Here is a 20,071-nt window from a genome sequence, read left to right as displayed (position 1 = left end):
ACAATGATTTACCCATTTTTATAGTTTTTACTATAAAAACCCAGATGAAAGGAACTACAGCAGGGGGGCTTCATTGAAACCTTTGTCCTGCAATTACGAAGTCACTGCTCTAACCACCACCCCACCTGCTGAGCTGGCCCTTCTTTTTATATTTACTTGTCTGCTTTTGCCACAATGTCATGCTTGTGTTAAAAATTTTTTTGACAAAATACAGATTTGGCAGACAGTTGACCTGTAATAAATGCAAAAAAGGAGGGAGATTTAATGCATCACCTGCCACCTCTTGCTGCTTCGCTGCCTGAGTGCGTCTGAATGACGCAGAATTCCACGGAGCCGCTGGTTCAGAGCAGCCGGCGGTCTTCCTTCCGTTCCCCAGTGCCGCTGGCTGATGCGGAAGGAAGTTGGGGGTGGTGGGGAGATAGTTTTGGGAACGTGTCTGTACCGCATTTTTTTTCACCGAGTCTCGGCAAGGTGGGGGACGCACCCTGTCTAACGGTGGTGAGGTGGTGGAGACGGCCGATCGGCGCAGCCTTTCACCCGTGTGCCCAAAAGCAGATGTTTCATTGTGTCCCTCATGCAGCCTCCTTCCCTTCTGCCTCCCGCCAGGGGTGGGAAACGGACAAAAGGCTGTAGGTCCTGCGCATGCTCAAGGCGGTCTTGTCATACCAAAACCCACTTTCCTGTTCAGCACACCCTTGGGCGGTCGAGATGGGGAGGGGCGGGTGCCAAACTTTAGGCGAGCAGCTCTTTGCCCCCCGCAGCGTCTGGTGGTGGGTAAGAATGACTCTGGTACTCAGCCGCGACGGGGAAAGAGAGGAGGAGGAGGAGAGATCTGCCCGTCCCCCATCCTCTCTGTTTGCAGCTCTTTTTGTGTTTTCGCCGGAAGGAGCGGGTCTACTTCAGTTCTGCAGTAGTCACGTGTGCCTCCTCTGAGGGTCCAGGGTTTTCCCCGGCACCGTTTAATCTGACACGACAGACTGGCAGCTGCAGAAAAATGCAACTGGACGGCACTGATGAAACCCCTCAAAATATTCAATCTTCACATGCCAACTGCCGAAGCGCAATGTGAAATTAAATATTTGACTTGAAAGGATAGCTATTTGAAGGTGACGTGACTTAAATGTAATGTGCCGTTACAGGGCTGCTGGACTTGAGCTGAAAATTTGGCTCCTGTCGCCCAGGCAAGACGTGTATTGGCTTTTTTTTTTTCTTCTCTAACGTGCTTTGTGTAGTAATGGAAGATTCTTGTGGTGGCATACTGACCATGTTTCACACACATCGGCGTTGCAAGGTGTGGGTTTTTTTTTTTTTCTTTCTCTCTCTCCTCCCCCTTGCTCTCTCGAGCGCTTTTGAGGTGCGAGAAAAGAGGATGGATGGCCTCAGTGAGGTGTCAGGTTTGGTTTCTTTATCACCCATCTCACCACCAAATCACCACTCCAAAGTCAGCGATCGCCAGGTATTGTGTGGAACGGGGCTCACTTCCTCAGCGGCGTGACCGAGGAACCTCTCCAGCACCCCGCCTCTCAGCCCGTATCCTGCAAGCACCAGCTTCGGATGTCTGGGCCGGATGCTGCTGTTGTACCGTTGCAGCTGTGTATAAAAGCTCAGCAGCTTCGTTGTTAAAAATCCTGCTGTGACAATGAGCAAAAGTGTGGAAGCTCAGGCTGTGCGCAGCAGTGCTGACATGGCTGCCGGCCAGGAGACACAATTGTACGCCAGGCTCTTCTCCATGTGGCGCTCTACAGGCAGGGGCCGGCGAGTGTCAATGGATGACTCTGGGTGGGTGTGTGTGTGTGTGTGTGTGTGTGTGTGTGTGTGTGAGAGAGAGAGGGGCCGCAAAGAGGAGTCGCTGTGCTGTCGCTGGGAGGTGAGGAAACCAGGACGCCCACGCGGCCCCTTCTCTGCGCTGCATGTGGTTTTGCCGTCACTGTTGCCTTTTGTTTTGTTGTACGGCAGGCGACCGTTCCCGCTGCAGCGTGACTTGGAGGTTCACGTAAGCAACTTTAATCGGGTCCACCTTCGGCCGCCGTGCCAGCGCTCCGGCCTGCTCTCTGCATTTAATGCTCCTTGTGGCATGAGCTTGCATTCCTTAACAAGAGCTCCTTCATGAAAAGTAACTCGAATTCAGCATTTTAATTTCACAGAGGTTGGCCTGGATGCTCTTTTTTTTTTTTTTTTTTTTTTTGTGTCCCTTTTTATTATATTCCCATTTGACCTTTTGACTTAAACGTCTAAAGTGATCTTTGTTTGGCATCTCAACAGAGTGAAAATGTTACAAGGCAGTGTTTGGGGGGGGGGGCTCTCATCGTTAAATGTGGGGGTTTCAGAGGAGATTGCTGGGGTGCGATCGGCCCACACCTCTAGCCAGAAGCCCTGCCCCGCTCCTCCCCCGTTTGCTGTTCCTGCCTCTGTCGTGTCGAAGGACAGACACCTCGCTCCGATCGTTCTGTGATTGTGTTTGCTTTCCCTCCAACAGAGGCTGCGAAGGCTGTCAACCAAGTACAGGACCGAGAAGATTTACCCCACCAGCATCGGAGAGAAAGAGGAGAACGTGAAGAAGAACAGATACAAAGACATACTACCCTGTATGTTGGTTTTTGGCCTTGGCTGCTCGAACGAGCTGGAATGGTGCTAATAAAATATTTGCTTGTGAACATTGAGCTTCTGCTGAGCCAGGCCTTTGCATGCTCTCTCTTCCCCACCCCCATCCCCCGTCCCCTGCTCACAGTCGATCACAGTCGGGTGAAGTTGTCCTTACAGACCTCAAATCAGGACACGGACTACATCAACGCCAACTTCATCAAGGTATATAAATTCCTTTGTCGGGCACTTACGTGTAGCGCTTTACTTATGTGTTACACGTATGATGTGTATGTAGTGAAAGTGACGAGCTGCGTGGGATGGTTGACACTCTTTGTCAGGGTGTGACTACTCTGACGCCACCCTAAAGCAGAACTTCACAAGTATAACAAGTTCAGCAGCAGTGCTGTGATCGGAGGACAGGTCTGGTTTTCCCAGCTTGAGCTTCCTTGTCCTTGGTGCGTGTCCAGCTGATGGGTTTTCCCCCTAACATTTGTGGCCTTGAGCTTTCCGACGTGTCGGTTCCCCCCGGCGCCATGTAGAACCCGGTCCTTTTCGGAGCGTCCCCAGGTGAAGAGCATGCTAAGAACTTAGGAATTCAACTTATGTGGCAGGTGGCCTATTACTCAAAGGATATATGTACTTGTGAGAAGGTTCCAGGTCAGTCCCATAAGCGCAGTAACATTGTAGCCTTGACAAAGACCATTATGTGCCCCTGTGTGAATGAGTCTGAGTAAGTCCTTTCAGACTGACTGTTCTGATCAGTAGATATGATGTAAAAGCTAACGTTTTGCAATCCGCCGTTTCTAGGGGGTTGATGAACCGGAGGCCTATATCGCAACCCAGGGACCCCTCCCCAACACAGTGGTGGACTTCTGGAGGATGAACTGGGAGTACAACGTGATGGTGGGTTTCACGCCATGAGCTCTCCTGCAGAACCTGCAGACCTCCCACGGATGTGTGTGCGTGCATACGCTCTTGCGTGTTTTGCCAGTCTTCTGATCGCTTTGGCCGCACATAATTTTAGTTGCTGGTTTCTTCGCCTCTAGACGCGACGTGTCGGCTGCTTTGTCCAGACAGAGTGCAACCTGTCTCTTCTGGTGTCTAATAAACACAGTTGCGGTTACCTTTTTCTGCCCTGCGCTTCAGCGCAAGCATCACTTTTGTGGTGCAAAGATTCCTTGAACTTGTTATATTTTCACCAGAGATTGTGGTTTGATATAACAATGTGTGTTACTGGGTATGAGTGACTAAGCTACCAATGTAGATGAAGTGGGCGTTTTTTTTTTTTTTTTTTTTTTTTTTCCCCTTTCTAAAATTAAAAAATGCTCCTTTTGCATTATTTTTCTCATCTTCACACTTGTTTGTCTGTTTTAGATCATTGTGATGGCTTGTCGTGAATTTGAGATGGGAAGGGTAAGAAATTCATGATTTCTCTTATTAATGGGTTGCCTTCTCTTGGCAGCATGTAGGTTGTTCGATGCACATGTTCTTGTTGTGTACGTCATGCTTGTGGTGGAGGCTCTGTTTCATTTTTGACTAAAGTGGACAGCAAGCAGCTTAGTGGCTAAACCCAACACCTCGCAACTGGAAGATGCTGGGTTCAAACCCCCCTACGGCAGTAGTACTCTTGATCAAGTTGCTTATTGTAAACCGATATAGTACGAAGTCATATGAATGGGTGAATCTATAAAGTTGATTATCTGACATTGTAAGTTTCTTTGGGTGAAGGTGTCAGTCATATTCTTGTATGGTGCCTTGATTATGACCACTGGGCAGTTTTCCTAAAATATGATGGTATGTTCTCCGCTGTTTGTTTTTATTTATTTTTGACTCCTTGCAGAAAAAGTGTGAGCGGTACTTTCCCTTGTTTGGAGACGATCCCCTGTCATTCGGTCCTTTCAGGATCTCTTGTGTAAGTGATGCTGTCAGTCTCATGTGGACATTCTTGCTTTCGGTGTCACCTGCATCCCATTTCATCTCTGCCAGCAGTATGGTTGAGGCATTGTAGATGGAGAAGGACATGTTAATGGTACCATTTAGGAAACCAAGCTTTTTGCTACTTGGTGTTTGTACCATATATTTCACAACATATTCTTTATATATTTAACAGCAATTACGCAGAAATTAACATCCCCACCAATCTGTTTTTCCAGGAATCTGAACAGCCTAGAACAGACTATATAATCCGAACACTGCTAGTGGAACACCAGAATGTAAGTCCATCTTATTTTATTGATTTGTTTCTTGTCCTGTGATGATTACATATGTTTTTGTAAATGTTCCATTAACACTGGAAATGTGGGGTTTAGTTTCTGGTCAGCATGATGAGCAGCTCTTCCTTCCCTCGCAAGGAGTCACGCAGGATAACACAGTTCCACTACATGAACTGGCCTGACCACGACGTGCCGTCCTCTTTTGACTCCATCCTGGACATGATCGGCCTGATGAGGGAGTACCAGGAGCACGAGGACGTGCCCATTTGCATCCACTGCAGGTTAGCCTGCCCTTCCGTGCTCTGCTGATGATGTGTGTGTAGATATTGGTGGTTGGGTGTGCATGTTCCCCTGTGGATGGTGGCGTACGTCCTGTGAGCAGCTGGTTTCCACACACTGGGAGCAGGCTGTAATGACAGCCAGCTGTGGTTTTTCCATGTAAGCGTGCGCAGTTTCCTTGGGCTCTGGGTGCTAACTGTTTCCTGCAAATCAGGGTTACAAGTCTGCTGTTCTTCAGCTGCTCTTAAACGTCCTGCCGCGCACAGATGAATTGGAGTGCGGGGGTGGCTGGGGTGCACGTTCATAATCAGGAGCTCCGGAAGTGATGCCGTCATGTCTATTCCAAGGAAGATTGCTGTAGGGGGGTCAGTTCACCAAATGACCAGCTAAGCTTTTAAAAATCTTCCCTAGAGCTTTTTTAAAAATTTTTTTTCTTTTTTTTTTTTTTAAAAAAATATATATATATTTATTTGTACCAGGAAGCAACTGAGAGCCAGCACTGAACGAGGCTATTACTGGTGCAATTAAAGCCACATGTGGATGGTGCTGGGTCCGTGTTGCGGCTTCTTGTCCCAGGCGCTAGCGGGACAGATCACGCAGTGTTCAAGAGAGTTTAGCAGTGGCTCCCTCAAAGCGCATCTTGCACTGTACCCACAATGTTGTCGGCCCTTATCGGGACCACTCGAGCGTGTGTGGGCTGCCTTCCGCTCTGAGCTGATTGCTGCTGAGCTCACAACCTGTGCTTCTCTTATCTTGAGGTCTGCGGATTCCAGAGCTGCCTATTAATTTGTACACTAACGACAGAGTGAATGTACATTTTTGTAATTGCTGCTGACTAAGAGAACTTGTTTTCCTATGACTCAGTGTAACTGCTTGGTTGTATTTGAGCAAGAAGGAATGTATATGAGCAGGCTTGTGAACTTTTATATTAAATAATGGGAAAACTGTGGTATCCCGTGATCCTCTTTAAGTCGGACTGGGTATCGTGATGATGCTCCCTCTGTCACCAGTGCTGGCTGTGGGCGGACCGGAGCCATATGTGCCATTGACTATACGTGGAACCTGCTGAAGGCTGGGGTGAGAGAGACAGACACACACGTGCACGGACGCGCGCACACACTTGCAAGCACTACTGTCACCCTTGTACAGGAAATAGAGGGGAACAAAAAATCCCCAAGGCAGGGCTTGTTGTCAGATGTGGTTTAGAGCACAGCACCCTCTCCAGGTGAAGCCAGCCTCCAGCTGGCATCTGTTGCCATCGCTCCTGTGCTTTGGTCTGGCATGTAAAGAATCTCTCAAGTCCAGTTAGGCATTATGCCTTTTTTTAAATATGGATATAATTCCCCCCCCCAGTACATATAATACATTTGCAAAAACAGCTTCAAGAAGGAATTAGGAGAGATGGAGAAATGCATGAGAAATGACATCTTTTTACCTTGAACCACAACAAACATATTTGGAGTCAACGCTGACTGCACTGTTACTTCTCTTGTGTTGGGAATTCTTCCTTTTGTGACTGTTTGTATTGTTGTGCTCGACGTTCCCGTTTGCAGAAGATTCCTGAAGACTTCAGTGTGTTCCGCCTCATTCAGGAGATGAGGACCCAGAGGCATTCGGCTGTGCAGACCAAGGTATTGTACCAGTCGGCCGACAGCCAGTCGGCTCTGTCCCTCTCTGGTGCCTTGCTCCCTTCTCCGTACCAATCTCATCTATCCTCTCTCTCCCATCGCTACCCCAGGAGCAGTACGAGCTTGTCCACAGGGCCATCGCTCAACTCTTTGCACAACAGCTGGAGCAGCTGGAGGGCCCCTCCCTTTGCTGCATCTCGGACCGCCTGGTGAGCAAAGCAGGGCCGCCCGTGGCCAGCTTGACTCTGCTGTAGAGATAGCAATGTCAGAGTAACAGACCCCCCCAAGGTCCTTGCTAAGAAAGTTTACTTCTTGATGAGCTTTCTGTGCTTCTGTCCTCTGCTTGTGGCATGTTTATAGTCAGAGGGGTAGTAAAACATTAGGGGGCCATCCTGTACTGTCTGATCTCTAGGCATCTTCTTTGTGGACCCTGGAAGAACTGCTCTCATTACTCCCCCCTCTTGCCTCGTTCTCAGACACCGAACCCAGTCCTGAGCATATTAAAGGCAGGATGCGCTCTGCTCCTAGGAGCCAGGGAAGAGTTCTATAGTCACAAAGAATGAAAGAGAGGGAGACCGAGGAGGATGGAGAGCTTACAACTGCCATCCAGTGTACAGCAGAAACTCGCTTTCTCTGTGGGAAGCTGGGGGTGTTTCAGTTGACGTGGGCTGTAGCCGGAGCGCTGTAAAGAGAAGGGCACAAAGCACCTGGGGTGGCACGGTGGTGCGAGAGGACTTGGGTTCAATTCCTGCTCAGTCTGTGGAGTTTGCATGTTCTCCCCGTGTCTACACGGGTTTCCTCCGGGTGCTCCGGTTTCCTCCCACAGTCCAAAGACATGCTGGTCAGGTTCCCCCATAGTGTGTGAATGACAGAGAGAGTGTGTTCCACTGATGTATGTATGAATGACCCATTGTAAGTAGTGTATCTAGCAGTGTAAGTCAACTTGGTGAATAAAGTGTGTGGGTTAGTAACACTACATAGAGTTCATTGGAAGTCACTTTGGAGAAAAGCATCTGCCAAATAAATAAAAGTAAGGCATGCTTCCTGTCCACCACAGAGTATGGGTGCTGTACTAGTACAGACTGCGTATATTAACACACACAGGCACACACAAATGCAGTCCGTCATACTCATGTACAAACGGTCCTCAGCTTATGATGGAGTTCTTTTCCAATGCCACCCTCATAAGTTGAAAATGCCCTTAAATGAACACAGGGATAAACAATTAACATGTTTGAATATTACATTGTATGGTAAACTTTGTTTTTTCACCAAGTGCGCACATTCTTGTTAAAATAATACACACACACACACATTTTCAGAACCGCTTGTCCCTTACGGGGTCACGGGGAACCAGAGCCTACCCGGCAACACAGGGCGTAAGGCCGGAGGGGGAAGGGGACACACCCAGGACGGGACGCCAGTCCGTCGCAAGGCACCCCAAGTGGGACTTGAACCCCAGACCCACCGGAGAGCAGGACTGCGGTCCAACCCACTGCGCCACTGCACCCCCCAGCTGTTAAAATAATAATACAGAATTATATACAAAATATATTATTTAAATGTAAATTTAAATATAAGGATGTATCTTATGACTATTTGAAATGTACTTTTATGCAACACCATTTTCAATTTGGTTTCTGAATTTATTTTGCTTTTTCTTTGTCTGTAGCACCAGAACACATTCTTTGCACTTGTTGGCCATCTGAAGTTTAAAAAAAGTACTTTGAAGGGAATAACAGAGGAATTCTTTTGTAAACAAATCCCACTCGCTGATAGACATATTGCTGAGTCAATAAGGAATATGATCCTGTGTCGTGCAGCAGACGGCGTGGTCGTAGTTAGACCTTAAGATTAAACTTCGGGACTTAATAAGGGTTAATGAGACAACCATCATAAGTATGGGTGGTTGTAAGTTGCATATGTCATAACTTGAGGACCACCTGTACATGATAGATCTGCAAATACACATATCGGTACACATGAAAGCCTCAGACTGTGGAAACATTTGCAAACATTTACATTTATTCATCTAGCAGATGATTTTCTCCAAAACTTTTTTGTTAAACAGTTGTGGTCTCAAAGGTATAGCGCAGGAACATTTACACATTACATGAACTTAAGAGATCATGGGAGAAGAGAGTCTGGAGGAGATGAGTTTTAAGACCCTTTTTAAATGTAGACAGGGATTCAGCAGTTTTGCGTGAGAGGGGGAGGTCATTCCACCACATCGGTGCCGCATATTTCGTACTGTTGCTTGCATTTTTGATTATCTTCTAGTAGGATGACAAATTAATGAGTTGCGGTTTGTTCGTGTTTTAATACCTGTTTGCGTGTGTACGGGTGAATAACGGTGCAATATATATTATGTGCGTTTATAGTTGGAAGTTGAACTAGGCAACGTGGGCTCCTCCTGCGCGGGGTTCCTAAAGGCTCAATTTCAGAACCTAGGAGTCACTAAATGCTCATCGCTGTTATGTTAAGTCATGGTTAACACTGCCTTTGAAGGGGAGTGTTTTGTGGCATGTTTCTGCTAAAGAGTGCTATAAATGAATAGGAAGCATTAATGTTCATGATGTTTAGCTCATGCGTGATAAGTGATGGTGGGTAGTGATGATGAAATGCCTGCAGGACGAAGGCGGCCTGGAGCAAGAAGATGGCAGCTCGGATGAGGAGACTGTGGACTGCCCTCCTCCGAAACCACCCCGTGTCCGCAGGTAAGACGCTGCCCTGCGGCACCACTTGTCACATCTGGCATCTTGATCACAGCTGCTCAATATGTTCTTGTTCGATGTGTATTGTGTATGTAGGAGGATGCCTGTGGGTTAGAGAGATAGAAGTTCTGCAGGAGCATCCTTCCACACACACACACAGACTTTGCATTCTAGATTGGAATGCAAAGTCCCAAAATTATTCCCATTCTGCTACCCCACAGGGTCAATGAAGGCTCTTTTGAAGGGAGCTGGTCGATTAAGAGCCCGACTTTTGCCACATTTTTGACCTTCCCACAGTGACTGGTGTCATGACACAGGAGACTGGGACTTGTTCTGTCACTGACAGTTTGTATCTTTTTTTTCTCAGCTTCCATCAGAAGCCCTCTGTGCACCAGGGTAACTGCTGCTGTTACCCATTTTTACCATAACCAGCCACTGACACAGCTGGGAAATAGTCTCTCAGTTCAGGTGTAACTGACTGACCTCTGGTGGGAAGGTCTTGTGGAACCTTTTTTTTTTTTTTTTTCCTTTTTTTATTTATTTATTTATTTTTTTTTTGAAATCCTAAACTTTACAAACCCAGCTAAGTGCAGAATGAACCATGTCAAGGCAGTCATCTGAGTCATGCGACTTCAGTGGACTTGCACCACACGTAGCCGTCTACACTCCATGGGGCTGTTGGCTCCAGAGGAAAGGCAGCTTTCCGCTACGTGGAATCTCGGAATGCGTGACCCCCAGGCTCTGTGCTCCGGATGCTGACGCCCAGTTTGGCGTACAGAGAGATCATGAGTCATGATTCGGTGCTTAAAAAAAAAACTGTGCCTCAGGGCACAGACTTGTGCAAGTTAGGGTGGGCTGGGTATCCTTCTTTGGGTTAACTAATCCAAAAAGCTGCATGATACTAAATTACATTAAATATAGACAAACACTGAAAATGAGCTCTGCACCGAAATGAATCCTGCTAAATTCAACTTGTAAACACAAATCTGGCTTGGACATCGGTACAAGTGAAAGGACTGAGTCGGAAAGGAGCCACAGTGGACCTTGAATGCCCGGCTTCCTAGGGCTTGGAGGGGCAGGGTGATGTACGCAGGCTCAGGGTGTGAATGTTTCCAGTAACAACTTCATTTGCCCAAAGGGCTCTGTTGAACTGGACCCTCGGCGCTTGACCACTATGCAAAGACGTGCCGTGGCTGCTGCTGCCCCTTGAGTATGCCGACTTCGGTACTCGTATGCCGCGGTCACTGCCAGCGTGCTGTAATCTCCAGCTTGGCTTAGAGATGCTCCATGGGATAGCCCACATTCCAAGCATGCAGTGCTGGTGGCAGGGCTGGGGTGTAGGAGGTGTTTCTGCACGCCTCGGCTGCATGCGTAAGCTCAGTAACCTGATTTTCTTTGTTTCATTCCCATGTGCACTTCTGTGGCTATGGTGCTACCTCTGCAGGCCTGCTTTTTAAAGATAGAAATTCAAAGTCTTTTTTTTAATGGATAAACCATGAGAGGCTTTGACTTCTGCGGAGCTTTCAAAGGCTTTGCTGGTGCGATCAGTAGTGCCGCGTCTCGTTGCGGTCGATGACTTTGTGGGACATCCTCTACGTGGCTAGAATGCGCCGTGACCAGCGATCTCAATGTTCTCGCCTTATTATAAAACCGCAGGGTAAAGCCGTTACATGACTGCAAATGTAGCAGGAAACGGCGTAAAGTAAGACTTGGAAAAATATCTTTATCAGTTAAGCTGATTTATACTTTTAAACAATAAAGAAAAATGTTTGTTTCTGACAATCTGCCACCTTGTGGTGATGAGCAGCTGCAGTAAACCTTGTACTGATTAGTTTTTTCAACGACTTTCACTTTAAATGAATGCCGTTACGATCATTTTAAGTAAAAAGTTTACTGGACGTTATATGTAAATACGTAGAACAAATTATCAGCCACTGTACGCCTGTTAATGGGCCATTTTGTCATCTTTGACGCGTTGATATGGGATTTTAAAGAGCTCTGTCTTGGGGCAGTCGAGACTGATGCCAACTCTGCCTCCCTGTCTGTGTTGCAGTGTTGGTCTTGAGGAAGGGGACATTAGGGAGGAGATTTTGCAGCCCCCGGAGCCCCGTCCCGTGCCACCCATTCTGACCCCGTCACCACCATCCTCCTTTCCTACCGTGACCGACGTGCGCCAGGACAGCGACCGTTACCATCCCAAACCCGTGCTGCACGTGCTGGGTTCAGAACAGGACGTGGCTCTCGAGGAGACACCTGTCAAAGCTCCGGCCACCACCCTTTCCCCAAGTCGGGGTCCAGAGAGGCGGCTGGAGCGCAAGCTGAGTATCGAGATCCAGCGAGTTCCGCTACAAGAAGGCCCACGCAGCTTTGAGGGCACCGGTCGACTGCAGCGGAGCCACGCTATCAAGGCTAAGACCTCTCGCAGCTGCTCTCTGGACCGCCAGCCCTGCACGGCTGCGGAAGCCCCAGTTCGGCCCAACCAGCTCCCCTTGCAAAGGCAAGAGCCCGTGTCTTGCCCCCTTCGCAGTCTGGAGAAAAACGCGTCCCCCAGTGAACGGCCCTGCAGCCCCGGCCAGGAGAGCCCCGCGCAGAGCGTGCTGAGCTTCACCAACCCGCTGCACTCGGACAGCGAAGACAGCGAGGGAGAGGCTGGAGGCAGGAGCACCTCGGCGACCAACACTGGCCCAGTCGCTCGCCCTGACCCAGCGACCGGTATGTTGGCCCCTTCTGCAACTATTGCTTTGTAGGCATTGAAGTGAACTTCTGCTAAAGGTGGGGGTGGGACTGTCAGACAGGTCGAAGGTCAGCAGTGAGGGAATTCTTAGGTGTGAAGCACTTTGAGTGTTCGCACACATACACACTCAGTACTGATGTAAAGTAGCTATTCACCGCAGACATTTACACAATCTAATAAGTTAAAAAGACCGACAATGCTTTCATTCCATGAAAACACATCCAGAGAATTTAGGAGTAAAAAGGTCAAAGGGACCAAATTGAATTTTCATACTATATTAGAGACAATTCCCCCCCCCCCCCCCCCCCCCCAAGTGTCTTTAGACGTTATACTGTTTTTGAGTCTGGCTTTTCTGATCATACAGCAGGCAATGTACAGTATATCTTGCACAGATATGAGCATTTCTGATTGTTTTGTGATGGGAGTAAAATGGTTTATGTATTGCTTGTCTGGGGATGCTCCCATCTACTGCGTCCTCTCCTTTCCTGAAGAACAGTCTGGGTCTGTCAGCTGCATGTCACCTGCACAGTGTTGGGAGTTGAATCTGCGTGCTGCAGTGCACTGAATGAGCTGTGGTCTCACCTCTCTTCCAAATGGTCTGCTACTGAGGAACAGTTAGCGTGTGAAGCTTAGCCTCTAGCCTGCTGGGAGGGCTGGCGTTTAACACGTTGAACCTTATGCTGTCGAGAGGCACGGCATGGATGAAGGAATCCTTGAACACGGGGTGCATTCGTGGGCTGCTTTCAGGCTTCTTCCCCTTTCACGTTGCCTTTGGCTCTCCCTTGCTCTGCCACCTTTTCTTCCTCCCTGATGTGGCGGTTAGGATATACATTTACATTCATTTAGCAGATGCTTTTCTCCAAAGGGATGTACATTTCAGAGAAAAATACAGCGAGTACATCAACAGAAGAAGAGACTTGGATTCAGATATGTGATTCTAAAGTACAGTCAGTTTGTCACATTCCACTAGATGAACCAGTTACTCATGTGATGTATACGGCATAAAGATATATCAATTATTCAACAACTTCAGATCACAAAATTGTTAAACATTTGCACATTAGGATACACTGTTACTGTTTCCGCTTTGTTTGGAAACCTGTTGTTGGGCCTATTTAATCACAGTATTTTTTTTTTGGCTGGCATGGTCCATGCAGACTTACTGTAGCTCAAAGTTATGGGTACAGTAATTCTGTAAAATGTTGATGGAAAATCTAACAACTCAAAAAAAAAAAAAAGAGACAAACATATAAATGGAGTAGATAGATGAAGCTGAAAAAGACAAAAGTATATCTCCCTAAACCCAGCTTGGCTGCTTCTGCTGAAGCGAACACTTGCCTTGGTGAGCACCGCTCTGCGTATTTGTGGCATGTCCTGTGGACACAGTATATCCCCTCGGTGGTCCCGGCTGCGCTTCTTTTCCCGCTTGAGTCACACCTGCCTCTGAATTCTCAGTAATGTTTGCTCTTGTCCAATTCAGATTGTGGCCAAAGCAACATCTCTCCTTTCTCCCACCCAAGAGAACCCTTGAACCCTTCCATCTGGCCGAAGGTGCGTTCAGTAAGCGCTCCTCAATTGCTGCAGAGCCACTAGAGGGCGACAAATAGGACCCCCCCCATCAACTGTGACTGCGGATGGGTTTGCCCGTACCCTCGTCTTTCTGCGGCTCCGTTGGAGGATGTTCCCAGGAGCACATACTTCTAGATGTTCAGAAAGGCCAAAACTATAAATATTGCTCCAGCATCAGGCTGCGCTCGTACTGCGAACCAGCAGTAGGCAAACGTTTGAATTTTATGACGTTTGAGACTTTTTTTTTCTTTTTTTTTTTTTAAACTTATGCCTTAAACTTCAGTGCATATGCATTTTATGGAAAAAATGTTCTGGATACACTAGGAAGTTTACATTTATTTATTTGACTGATGCTTGCAACTTACAATGTTAATCTGCCTACAATTATTTACCTATCTGTACAGCTGGGTAGTTTTTACTGGAGCAGTTTTAGAGTAAATACCTTACTCAAGGGAGGTGAGATCTGAAGCTGTAACCTTAGAGTCCAAAGGCGGCAGTTCTAGCAATTATGCTACAGGCTGTCCCATCAGTTGTTTAGCATTCATGGTTTATGTAATTATGGCAAAGGCTGCTGGTCATTACTGCCAGGACTGATCATCAGCATCATGTTGGCCCTTAGAAAGCCAACCCCCACAATCCCTCTGGCTGAAAGTTGCAGCTGTTACAGGGACATGAGTGATGGAGTGTACTGCTGCCCAGAGGTCACTTTGAGTTGGCAGCAATCTAACTAATAACTGTGACTCTAATTAGTGATGAGGCAGTTGCAGGTTACTTGCTCTTTTGGATTCAGCCTGCGTAGTATGTATGTATGGTCGTGTTCCATTGTGGCATGTTTTTATTATATGCTTTGGCACTTGCATATGCGGTTGATATTAGGCTTCCACAAAACATAAATGGATCATTCAGTTCTGAGCTCTTTAATTAGTGGATGAAGTGCTGTTCATCTCTTGCGAAATTTGTCCTCTTCTGCTAGCAGTTGTGAGATGTTCTCTTGACTGTTTTTCTGGAGCGACAGACAGTGGCAGTAAATGATTAGTGAGATTTTCCAGCAAGGGACTGATGGAGCAGTATGACAGACGGGTCTTTTTCGTTCTATGTTGGTGACACTTTTCCGCTTTGCTCCAGGCTCTCCCAGCACCTGTGAGTCAGGAGGCCCGATGGACCAAAGCGGTAATTCAAGACACGAAACGGAGTCAACTCAGGTGAGGTCATGTTAACTGCCGCAACACCCCGGATCAGATGTTTTGATTTTTTTTTTTTTTTCTGTGTGTGTGGTAACAGACCTCCTCTTCTCGTCTTTAAACAGAGAACAACAAGAAGCATGCACGCAGAAAACGGTACGTGGTTCCAGCGTGTAATCACACTTTCACCCACCTGACAGATGCTTTCTCTCGTCGTACCTGCATGCGCTACGCTGACACTCCTCTCTGTGCTCACAGTTGCTTGTTCAGAGAGCTGCTGAGTGTCAGTATGACACTAATACTGCTCTACAGACTTGTCTCCAGCAGTACAGCAGTCAGTGAATGGCAGAGGTGAAATGGGAGTGACGCAGAACTGTGACAGGAGATGTCGTCATTCTGGGTGCTCATGAGTTGTTTAAAAACCAGGCAAATGGCAAGGAAAGCCAATGCTGCGCAGTAAGGTCTCCGTGTCCACTCCATAGGCGAGCCTGAAGGAGCAGGGAGTGCGAGTGTCACCACCAGTCCAACTGTCAGCGTGGTGGAGGAAGAAAGTGGGACTGCTCCAGGGGCTGGTGAGTGACACCTCCCTGCTGTTGCACACGTTCTCTGTCCATGAACAGACCCATGAAGTGGGCTTGTGTCCCTGGAATGGTGCTGGATTTGGTCACGAAAAGATTAACGAAGCTGAGTTAACGGTATAAAGTCGACTTTGTCGATAGTCGAAGGTCCCCTTATACTGTATTATGAGTCATAAGGATATATAAACAATATGTCTGAATGCCATGTTGTATAGTAGGGGGTTTTATTTTTTTCTAATTTCAAATGTTATGCAAGTTAAACTAATACTAATGCAGCAGTCCCCCCCTTATCCACAGGTTTACTTTCCGCGGTTTGTTACCCACGGTCTGAAATATTAAATGGAAAATTACAGAAATAAACAATTCATAAGTTTTAAATTGTGCGCTGTTCTGAGTAGCGTGATGAAATTTCGTGCCGTCTCATCCGGGACGTGAATCGTCCCTTTGTCCAGCGTATCCACGTTGTATACCCTACCCGCCCTGTAGTCACTTAGTAGCCGTCTTGGTTATCAGATCGATTGTCGCAGTATTGCAGTGCTTGTGTTAAAGGAACCTTTTTTCTTTTCTTTTTAAAAATTAAAAAAAATCAATACTTTATGAGGACCTGGGCATTGGTCCTTAGTTTTTTTTTTTTTTTTTTTCCTTTCTTCTTCTTCTTCTTCTGTATAGGAAAAAACTATATATATATATATATATATATATATATATATATATATATATATATATAGGGTTTGGTACTATCTGCGGTTTCAGGCATCTGCTGAGGGTCTTGGAACACATTCCCTGTGGAGAAGGGGTACTACTGTATCTTCTTCTTATGCCTTCCACCCCTCATGGGGCATAGGCTGCCAACAAGGGCTTTCCAGACATCCCTAAGAGCTGAGATATCAGGAAGTTTCCCTTTTGGCATTTCTGTAGTTGGCAAGGTTTTTACGGTGTGGGGTAGCTAGCCCCACGGCCAACCCTCCTCCTTTCTCAACCAGGCTTGGGACCGTCCATGGCGGAGTTGGACTACGGTATACAGAACAATAATTGTAAAAATGAAATACAGTGCAGGTCATAAATGAATACAGTGGTTCTGCAAGGCAACCGATGGTATCGTTCAGCAGATGGAGCGGTTGTCATCAGACATTATGACCAAACAGCTAGGACTAATATACATAATATATTAAAGTTAACAGGACAGTGGTCATAAGTGATATGTTGTCACGTGAATACTGCCTGTACTTACAAGCTGTATTTCTTGCTCCTGCCTGATTCCGTGTCCTCTTTTGTAGGATTCGGCAATCGCTGTAATAAACCCAGGGGGCCCAGGGACCCCCCGACCGAATGGACACGATGACCGCAGGTCCCCTGTTGTCCGGCCCACCCTACTTCCCCGCCCATAACCTGGTCCACCTGTGCCCCTCTATCAGCGCCGCTCACCACAACTCTTAAGTGCCACTGAACCAGGAGGAATACACTGACTACTCTGTGCTCCCCTGACACAGCCTACTTTTGCCAGGGACTCGGGTGTGAGCAATGTGGAGCATCCCCCACAGTGCATTGGTAAATATCCTACTGAGCTCAAAGTACTCGCCAGGGATTCTTCATGCTGGTGCTAAACCTCCCTCCACTTGGGACCATGAAACCTGCCTTATTCCTTTAGAGAATTACACATCTTTTCTACTCCACAACAGTGTCCACCTCTGCTTCTGTTACAGTACTTTTAGACTTGTATTATGAGGATACAGTAAGACATGTTGGTGGGAACATTGGTCTACTGTGTTTATTTCCTTTGCTAACTTCTTGATAGCTGTGTATGCATTTTTTTATAAATGCAGAGGGCAGGTCGGTAGTTTATTTGACAGATTTACTGTCAATAAAATTCCGTACTGTTGACAAATTTACTGTCAATAAATGTAACAGAACTGTTAGGCAGTTTCTGTTTGGGCTGGAAATCCTGTGATTATTTCCTGTTAATAATTTGCCTTTCTGTTCTTCAGAATACTTCAGGGTTTGCTCATTTATATTAATTTTATTTTGATTTGTTTGTAAGTCTTACGCCGCTGTAAGCCCCTGAGGTGGCATGGGTTCAAAGACTGTAAAGGTTGTGTTTTTTTTTTTTTTGTAAACTGTGTGTTTAAAGTTATTTTTGTACAAGGTTCCGTTGGGTTCTTTGGCTCATGCCCTGCCAGTGCTGCTGGGTTTGGGGCCTGCCCCGTGCCTTAGGAGGGAACGTGTGTGTGTGTGCGTGTCTGTGTATATGTGTATGTGCGCGCGTCTCATCCCACAGGTGCCTCTGGGACCAACTTCTCAACCACTCTCCCACACTCATCTGTTTTGTACTTTGCAGGAATTTACGGACTTGTCATTTTAAAAAAAAAAAAAAAAAAAAAAAAAAAAACTTGAAGAAACATTACTTGGTTTGTTTCGTATTTTTTCCCTTTCTATAGCTACTTCCATCATTCACACATTCACTCACATTCACCTCAGCCCCTCATTTTGCCCTGATTTGCTTCTAGAAGGTGTACTTTTTAGAACCAGACAGGGTCTGTTTTTTTTTTTTGTCGCTGTTTGTTCACAAATCTTCCTGCACAGCCTGGGAAATGTTAAGATTTTTATGTGATAAGTCATCATCTGAAGCACACTTTAATCAACACGAAGATAATTTAACCTGATTTCAACCCAGAAGCAGCACCTCAAACATGCACATTCTTCTGAATTACAGTTTCAGTGTAGTGCAATGTGAAATATTGGGACATGGTGTTGCTGGCTGTTTACCTTTTTACTTTGTGCAATGGAAACTTGCCTCTGAGGTTCTGCTGTCATTACTGTGTAAGGCTGCATTAGCAGTTTTTGCTGTAATGGGACAGGTAATGGCTTTCCCTCCTCCCATGTTGTCCTGCCTCTATGATGAATTACTGCCTTAGCATTAGGGAGCAAATAACAGTGGCACTGCACTTCTTCGGTTTCCAGTTTTACCTGGTTTTATTGCTTCAAGGACTCCCCCAGTTTAATATAAGATCGCCGTAGGAGCTTTTTTTTGTAGGTGACTTATAGGAAATTACATTACTGGTAGCATCATGGACTTCTAATATCACTGTCTCCACTTTAAGCATAGAACAAAAAAAAGGATCAGAGTCAAAGTGCTCTCTGGTAATATCAATAACCGCAACTAAACATAGTGATAGGGTGCCTAAGAAAATGATCAGCCTGTCAGAATCCCAATTTACATCTTATTTTGAGATGTCAAGGATATATATTAGTTGGTGTGATGACCTAGTAGGATAATTGTCAGCCCAAAAAGTAAAAAAAGACTTGGGTTTCTTGGACAGGACCTTCAATAGTGGGGAAACACAGAGACGTGAAAGCAAGTATTGATCTTCTACAAGGAAGTTCAACTCCTTATGCTGACAGTGCCAAAGTCCAGTTTTATATAACTTTTCACTTTTCACAATCACTATAAGAATTGTTATATTGTTCCTCATCCATCCACTCTTCATTATGTGGTGTTCATGGTCTTTCCTTTGGGAGAACACGTGGACTTCTAATATCACTGTCTCCACTTCAAGCATAAAACCAAAAAAGAGGGTTGGATTCCCAGTTGGATTCCCAACTGTACATCACAGGAGCAGGTTTGGTTAATGTAGAATTGTCTTCTGAAGTGTAATTTTCCAAGATGATAGTTATTGTCCTTACGCAGCACGTTATGGTTCAGATCAAATGTACGTACTTGTCTCCCACTGGCATCTTTTGAGATTCATTCTGCAAAGGTCATCTAGGTGTGATAGAAATGCGTATATTCCTGTACTATTCTAGTGTTGTCTTTCACTATTTTGTTGTATATATGCTGCTGTAGCCTTATGTCAGTTCCTTCAGAACAAAGCATTTATCTATCAGGCTCTCAAGGTACTTGATCAAATCATTGATCAGTCCACCCTGAGGTGCCTTGTGTTCATTTTTGGCTGCTCTTCTTGGTTGATCTCCTTGTTGCTTGTATCCATCTTTTGAGTGTCACTGTCAGCAGGTGACACACCAGACTCCCTCACAGTGACTCCCACAGCTGTAGGCCTCTGTACCAGGGCTGCCTCCTCAAACCTGAATGGCCACAGCTTTCTTTCTAATTCAGGGGCTTTTTGCCCCCCCAACTTTTATCTGTAATGCAAAAAAAAGTTTCACATAAGTTTTTCAGCTCATAAAGAAGAGCCTGCAAGAATGGCCCCAGCTCCTTCCTGATGACTTTTCTCCAACAGAGGCTTTTTGTTGTCCCTTTTTCCTTTTGCATTACTTTCTGGAACACAGAACCTCCCTGCAGAAGTCTCCCTGCTGTTCAAGAACGTCTCTTTCCAGTAATTGCCACATCTCGTATATAATGCAGTTTTTCCATTAGGGGCATTCTACCAGGTTTTTTCCCTACCTGTATTTCCTTTTCTCTGTAGCTTTTGAATCATGTTATCCACAAGTTTGCAGTTCTTCTATTCCTGGTGTCCTTTCCAAGGTGTAACCCCCTGCCTTTTGCCCATTGATTCTGGGATATGCTCCAGACTGCTGTGACCCTGACCAGGACAAGCAGTTATGTAAAGTGAGTGTTCCTCAGTATTGGCAGTAGG

The 20,071-nt window shown here is 46.3% G+C and overlaps 1 protein-coding gene and 1 long non-coding RNA gene across 3 annotated transcripts in view; one reads left to right on the top strand and one right to left on the bottom strand.

The window, feature by feature from the left end:
* Nucleotides 1–17,868, top strand: part of LOC108931542 (tyrosine-protein phosphatase non-receptor type 12-like) — a 26,316-nt gene extending 8,448 nt beyond the window's left edge. The window contains exons 2-18 of one of the 2 annotated variants that reach the window (XM_018747347.2): nucleotides 2,477–2,585; nucleotides 2,729–2,805; nucleotides 3,391–3,486; nucleotides 3,958–3,996; nucleotides 4,424–4,495; nucleotides 4,737–4,796; nucleotides 4,935–5,077; nucleotides 6,086–6,152; nucleotides 6,629–6,706; nucleotides 6,814–6,912; nucleotides 9,335–9,420; nucleotides 11,471–12,129; nucleotides 13,632–13,702; nucleotides 14,846–14,922; nucleotides 15,027–15,057; nucleotides 15,384–15,473; nucleotides 16,757–17,868. In XM_018747347.2, coding sequence (XP_018602863.1) covers nucleotides 2,477–2,585; nucleotides 2,729–2,805; nucleotides 3,391–3,486; nucleotides 3,958–3,996; nucleotides 4,424–4,495; nucleotides 4,737–4,796; nucleotides 4,935–5,077; nucleotides 6,086–6,152; nucleotides 6,629–6,706; nucleotides 6,814–6,912; nucleotides 9,335–9,420; nucleotides 11,471–12,129; nucleotides 13,632–13,702; nucleotides 14,846–14,922; nucleotides 15,027–15,057; nucleotides 15,384–15,473; nucleotides 16,757–16,867 — 1,965 coding nt within the window. In that variant the 3' untranslated portion in view covers nucleotides 16,868–17,868. The remainder of the gene's footprint in view (nucleotides 1–2,476; nucleotides 2,586–2,728; nucleotides 2,806–3,390; nucleotides 3,487–3,957; nucleotides 3,997–4,423; nucleotides 4,496–4,736; nucleotides 4,797–4,934; nucleotides 5,078–6,085; nucleotides 6,153–6,628; nucleotides 6,707–6,813; nucleotides 6,913–9,334; nucleotides 9,421–11,470; nucleotides 12,130–13,631; nucleotides 13,703–14,845; nucleotides 14,923–15,026; nucleotides 15,058–15,383; nucleotides 15,474–16,756) is intronic. The other variant, XM_029246290.1, reaches the window with a different exon arrangement.
* On the bottom strand, nucleotides 17,575–20,071 carry LOC108931543 (uncharacterized). The gene is made up of 2 exons (XR_001965917.2): nucleotides 19,879–20,071; nucleotides 17,575–19,616 (listed from the first exon to the last, which is right to left on the bottom strand). It is a non-coding gene; the product is annotated as an uncharacterized LOC108931543 (long non-coding RNA).

This window comes from Scleropages formosus, chromosome 2 (assembly GCF_900964775.1).
Source record: "Scleropages formosus chromosome 2, fSclFor1.1, whole genome shotgun sequence".
NCBI classification, from domain to species: Eukaryota; Metazoa; Chordata; class Actinopteri; order Osteoglossiformes; family Osteoglossidae; genus Scleropages; species Scleropages formosus.
This window is presented reverse-complemented; position numbering and strand designations above follow the sequence as displayed.